Source organism: Phragmites australis, chromosome 8 (assembly GCF_958298935.1).
Source record: "Phragmites australis chromosome 8, lpPhrAust1.1, whole genome shotgun sequence".
Classification (NCBI taxonomy): domain Eukaryota; kingdom Viridiplantae; phylum Streptophyta; class Magnoliopsida; order Poales; family Poaceae; genus Phragmites; species Phragmites australis.
The window spans coordinates 21831644-21837718 of NC_084928.1; the positions used below are offsets into that span (position 1 = coordinate 21831644).

General features: G+C 42.2%; 1 protein-coding gene across 1 annotated transcript; it reads right to left on the reverse strand.

Annotated features, from left to right (window-relative positions):
* Positions 1 to 613: 613 nt before the first annotated feature.
* LOC133926784 (probable transcription factor GLK1) lies at positions 614 to 5836 on the reverse strand. The gene is made up of 5 exons (XM_062372864.1): positions 5085 to 5836; positions 4830 to 4970; positions 1374 to 1784; positions 1154 to 1279; positions 614 to 1053 (listed from the first exon to the last, which is right to left on the reverse strand). Exons 1-5 carry the CDS (start codon positions 5619 to 5621, stop codon positions 904 to 906), a joined length of 1365 nt encoding a protein of 454 aa, XP_062228848.1. The 5' UTR covers positions 5622 to 5836; the 3' UTR covers positions 614 to 903.
* Between the last annotated feature and the right edge of the window lie 239 nt (positions 5837 to 6075).

Below are 6075 nucleotides of genomic sequence, written 5' to 3' on the forward strand. Positions count from 1 at the left end.
TTGTCCCAAACGGACAGGAGAGAGGTGGCCTCGGCTATGGCGCCCTGCAAGGCCGGCGGCCAGTGGCCAGGCGGGGGCTGCGCCAACGCAGGCGGCAGATCGGGAAACACCTCCGAGATCACCTTCGGAAAATCCGGAATCCAAAATTCAAACCGTCCTGTTCGCAGAGGCTTTTTCACAGTAAAATATGTTTTAATGTTCATGCCTGTGCTATAATTTCCTGACGCCCTCTTTCCATACCAAGCTATTAAGGCTTGGATTGTGTACTACATGCTGCATATTTCTGTGTTATGGTCTTGCCTCCTTGTACAGGCTCGCACTTTCCAGTTTACCAGGTCATGCATTTTCCGATTGTCAGTGGGAGCGATATCATTATGGCTTGTTTTATGTGTTCTCTGACATGCGTTTCAATAGTTTTCTCACAAACAGAATATACATGGCTGAACTTTTGTGTTACATGCAAAGGCCAATAAAGATTTATCGATCATGAAAACACAAAAGTATTTGTTTGCAAGGATATTTTGCTGTATTCGTTGCATATTTTGTTGTTCAGATGATTAGTCGTAGGCTCTAGCCCTTGCTTATTTTGTTCTCTGTTATTGAAAACACTAGCTGAACTTAAAGTTCTGAAGTAAGACTATTGCAAACATAATTTAGGACAAGCATACAGGTAACGATTATTACTCCGACAAACAGTACATCATACATGGATGTACTCAGGTTAAATTCTCTCAAACCCAAGACAAGGATGTAGTCTCTCCTTTTTCTAACTCTGCACAAGTTAAGGGAGTGGTCCATTAAAAGTTCACGAAAATTCAGGAAAAAAAACAGGGCATGTCGGCGAATTTTTTGGTTGGACAGATCGGACGAGCAGCAATGGAGTCGTCATCCATCTTCCAGAGATCATCCACAAGCTGGCGGCACATTTGCTACACCTTGCCTCTGCAGCTCGCCCATGACACTATCGACTGAAGGCGGCTTCAACCCAAGGGGCAGTGGCAGCCACGGTTTCGTTAAAACATCACCAATCGCTGCATCTATGCTCTCGGCTGACTGAAAAATTAAAAACGACATAGACCAAATTGAGAATGCTGCAAAATTCGTGCATATAATCATTTCATATTAATTTTTGCATGAAATATAATTAACTTACTGGCTGTGCCTGTAGCTGGAGCTGCGTATCTTGATGATTCTTGTTTGCGAGGGTTGGAGGAACGAGTGGCCTGTACATTGGAGCTGCACATGGTAAAACTCCCCGCACCAGTGGAGCAGGAAATCTCTGAAAACGAAGACATTAAACTTATCAAACGTTGCTATTATATAACAATCAAATTCTCAATTTTCATAATGCGAGCTTGTTGGTGAACACTCACCGCAGCTGCCATTGGCATTGCCACGCAAGGAGCCACATGGCCAGGCATATGTGCAGGCCTCATGTAAACGTGGTGCCAGAAGGCCGGGTCAGACGACGGCAGAGGGGGAGCCCACGGCGGAGTCGAGGCGCCCGGGACAAGGTGTCGCGGCCACATTGGCACCCGAGGCGGGTCCACCGTCGGTGTCGGGTGACCCCAGACGTGCAACGTCCGGCCGAAGGGCTGCATAGGGTGAGGAGGTGGCGGTGGTGGAGGAGGAGGGAAGCCAATGGTTGGCACGGTCCATGCATTTGAGTCCGGCGTCTTCACAGCAGCAGCGCCTCCGCCAGCGGCATACATCTGCCGCCTCTGGGTCCAGCTCGCAGCCTCAGCCTCCCTTGCAAGCATGTGCCTCCTGTGAGACCGGTACTTCTGCACAAACGTACATAGCACGTCGTTAACACACAAAAAAAGATAACTTTCCCAAAAAAAATTACTTGGCAAAGTAGCCAAGTCCCAGTTCGAATAAGAAGAAAGTAGCCAAGGCCTATAATTGTTTGATGTTTTTGTTTAGGTTACTGGCATTCTTATAAATATTTCATTGGTTTGGTACTATGTATGTGCAATAACGACATTCTAGGTGGTTTAAAGGGCAGAGTCAAAGCTTAAACTTCAACTCAAACTGAGTTTTTTTAATGATCCACGGCTTCGACAATTTTCTATATATATTGAATGCTTGGAGCTCCAAAGTCTAGCTAGTAGCTATGTGCAAGGGACTACATGCGCCTAAAGTTGCAGAAAAATTCAGCAGTTTGCCAGTTTCGCTATTCCATTTTCACATTTCTTGGATATAAATGCCATAAAAAATATAATTAGACAATTTTTCAACTACACATGACTATAGTTCTTAAGTAGCTTGTACTGTGTTCTGCTTGATCTTCTCTTACATTCTTTCTTTCTTGTCATTTTGTAATCTCCAAAGGCGATTATTTTCCTCTGTTTCTGTATATCCTACTTTTAGTAGGAACCAAATCATTTTTAACTCCAATTTAGATGTCTGTTTCTTCTAATAATAACCACCTATAGTTCCTGCTAGGTTTCGTCTCGCTTTACTTTCTATCAAGATAATTTGACAATCAGTTGCCCTCTGTTCATGAATCAGAATTTCACCAAGGGCGCCCATCAACTGCACAAATTTTTTACCCCAGGGACTTCAATTTATTCATGCAGTCTCAACTCCCACGAATGTTTGAGATACTTTTTCCTACTTTTACTAGCCAAAAGTGTTGCAAACTGGTGTTTCACTAGAAGGGTGGTAACACAGGTCTAATGTTCACTTTCAAGTATGAAAAATTATTATATGTTCCAATCATAGGAAAAGGTTACATAAATTGTACTACCGTCATATCACTTATAGATCACTTGGTTGTTTTTGTACAAATTTTACGATGTGAATGTAATGTTCTATTTGTCAATTGATCAAAGCATATGTGAATATAAATTATAGTCACCAAGAACTGGAGATACACAAAAACAGTAACTTGAAATAGGTTTGGTGCTTGCTTACTTACATTGTCATCAGTTTTATTTGTTGGCTATTCAAGTTTTGTTGCATGGCTTTAGTGACATACACGAGATACAATGGCCAAAAACACCTATGTAAGAAACTATGGCATCCTAAAAATACAAAACATTTTCAACTTTCAAAAATCAATAAGATGACCCTTTGCACAAAACTTTATTCATATAAATTTGATAATGTAATGTCAAGAATGTATTGTTTTTGTAACGAAATTGTTCTTGTAACTTTTATGTAACCAAAACTATATATTGGAGCTATATTAGTTATCTATGTTAATTTAGTGACATCTATCTGGTACTACACTTGAAGCTTGCCTTGCTTTGCTCTAACCTTGCCAATTGTTTTGGAAACATTATCGAACTTGATAATATTTTCATTAAAAATTGATACCGATTGACTTCATGCATTACGCAAGTGGGGTGCCTTTTTGTTAACGAGATTATTGAACTATTGGTTCCATAGTTTCAAAATAGTTCTCCTAGAACCTAAATGTGCCATATAATAGCTAGGGTAGTTAATATTTGAATCTGCTTGCTGAAGAGCACGATTACAAGAAGCCAAATAGCCACTAGGGAGTAGATAACTTTCACACCTATCCTCACACTTTCTCCTTTCATACTACGTGTATTGTACATAGATGACTTTCACACCTATCCTCAACCTTTCTCCTTTCACAGTATGTGTATTGTACTGCGTTGATCAGATATGTGAGCTGTAGGTTCACGGGTTGCCCTGTCAGTTTGTAAATCAGTATTATATGGACTTCACTTCTGTTACGTGGGACCTCCTTCTAGTCTACTACCAAACATCCATATGTGAATCTCTGAACTAGTTAACGTGCGATGTAATTAAAGGTGTAATATCAAACTTTTGTTTCCCGAAAGAAATAACATGAATATAGGCCCTCGAGAAGTTTATGTTTTGGCATGGGCAGCTTTTGCCACATCAAACCTAGCAGGATATCGAAGCATTTTTCCGGATACATTAATTGCACATAGAATTTTCATATCGTTAGTCCGGACACCCATCAATATTTTTGCCAGATAAAATAGTGGAAGTGCAACATCGTAAACTTCAGGAAAAAATAATGAAGCAGTATGGAACTTCGATATTTGAGTGTAGGGAAAACGCAATTAGACTATGAATTTTGAAACAGTTATTGTCAAGTTCCCATAAATGCTGAATATAAAATGAAATATTAAAACTTACTACAATGTATGGAAATGTTACACTTTAGAAAAAAGAAGTAGTAAAGCATTGTAACATATGTTTATTTGTTGAATGAATATAGTAGATTCAACTATACATGAAATATTTTACTTTTACCATATTATAAATCATACTCAACGTTATTTGCTATAAAATGCCTATTTCCTTAACTGTATTATGCACAGGGATAAAATCTACATGTCTCTAGTTTTATTTTCAATATGCTTCCATTTGATATCTATGAAGATGTATAAGCCATGTGTTAGCAGCAGGTAACTATAGTTTTATTTGCATTGTTGCCGAGTAGTAGTTCCAGTTGTTTTAATAGCAATCCTATTTTTTGAACTCATTATAATAACGACAATCTTGATCAGTAAAAATGTGAACTGGAGTTAAAAGTCATAAGTATTCTGAAAATGGTTGTTTTTGCTTAAGTTTAACTGTATGACAATGAACATCTATATTACGTCATTCCTGGTCGATTGTATTTCTAGATACACATATGACAAAAAGTTTAGGTTTGAAAACGTAGAAGTTCTATTTCTTTTGGAGGATACATAGATGTAATTAACGAACAATCTCAGTTCAGACCCACGATTCAGGTGCCATCCATCAGATTACAAGCAGACTGTGCTAGCGTGCAAATGAAAATAGATGGAATTAAGCATCAGTGCATCTGCACGGACCTGCAAATGGCTGGCTATGTTGTGCCGCGTGAGCGAGTCGATGCCCATGATCTCCAGTATCCTGGATGGCACTGCCTTGTCGATGCCGAGCTGCTCCACAGCTTGCACGAACCTCCGGTGAAGCTCCGGCGTCCAATCCACCTGCAGATATGGCAGTGTGGCACAACATAATGTCACGACTCACGAGACTCATCCTCTCTTTTTTTTCTTTTTTTCTTTTTTGCTTTTAGGGCTTGCTCACATGCATGCATGTACCTTTGCTTTCTTCTTTCCTTGGGAGTTCTTGCTGGACGACTTGTGCCGGCTCTCAGCCTCGTGAGATGACGATGTCGTCGAAGATGGCGACTTTACCTCAGCCGCCATGGCTTCACCGGCGCCGAAGTCACCATTCCCTGCTACCACCTCCTCGTCATGGTTGCACTCTCCTTTCCCTTCTTCCGCATCTAAAAACGTTGTATTCTCCTCGGCAAGGACACCACTGCATGGATCCACGGCACCTATGTGCGCGGCATCCTCAAAGGGCAGGACACTGGGCACCTCCTGGTCCGTGACACCATCGCTGCCGGTGGCTATCGCCTCGAAGTCGGTGAAGATCTCGGCGGGTTCGACCTCAAGGTCTGGCAGCGCATCGCCGTCCTCTAGCCTGAGGAAGAAGTCCCCAAAGTCTATGTCATCGACCGTGAAATCGAAATCCAGGTCCGACGACACAGGCCCAATTGCCTCCATCTCCATGCCGGCACCTCCGACGTGCTCCTCGACATTGGTGCACCTCACTGGTGAAACCGCAAGCATCTCAAATATCTAGCCAGTACCCACTACGTACACTTGGAGCTCAGATAGTGCACATACGCTGTGCAATGGAAGAGATAATGAGTTAGGGTAGGTTGTTGTAACGTTGTTTCGCGCTGTGCTGCTGCTGCTGTTGAGGTTAGCTAGTACTGAGCAGTTGGTGCGATGGCAAGTCTGTGCTCTCCGGGGAGTATTAGGGAGAAGGGAGGAGGCATGTCGACCACAAGCTCGCAAAGATTTCTCTGATTCGTTTGATGGGTGGCCTTGTCCGCGAGCGCTAGTGCAGATTGGTCGTTTCTGCGAATTATTGCGGGCTTGCAGTCAGTGTGCCTGTGTGTGGATGAGTGTTTTTCGGAGCGAGTTTCTCTTTTCCGTTATTGACAACTCCCTGGGCAGAGAGAGAGAGAGAGAGAGAGAGAGAGAGCTCGATCTCGTGAGACAGTGGCGACGCAGAAGC

Excerpts from the sequence above, each read along its gene's own strand:
- LOC133926784 (XM_062372864.1), bottom strand. The coding sequence starts at position 5,621 with ATGCTTGCGGTTTCACCAGTGAGGTGCACCAATGTCGAGGAGCACGTC. Across the intron at positions 1,785-4,829 it reads ACATAGCCAGCCATTTGCAG|AAGTACCGGTCTCACAGGAG; the intron begins GTCCGTGCAGAT and ends ACGTTTGTGCAG. Across the intron at positions 1,054-1,153 it reads TCCAGCTACAGGCACAGCCA|TCAGCCGAGAGCATAGATGC; the intron begins GTAAGTTAATTA and ends TTAATTTTTCAG.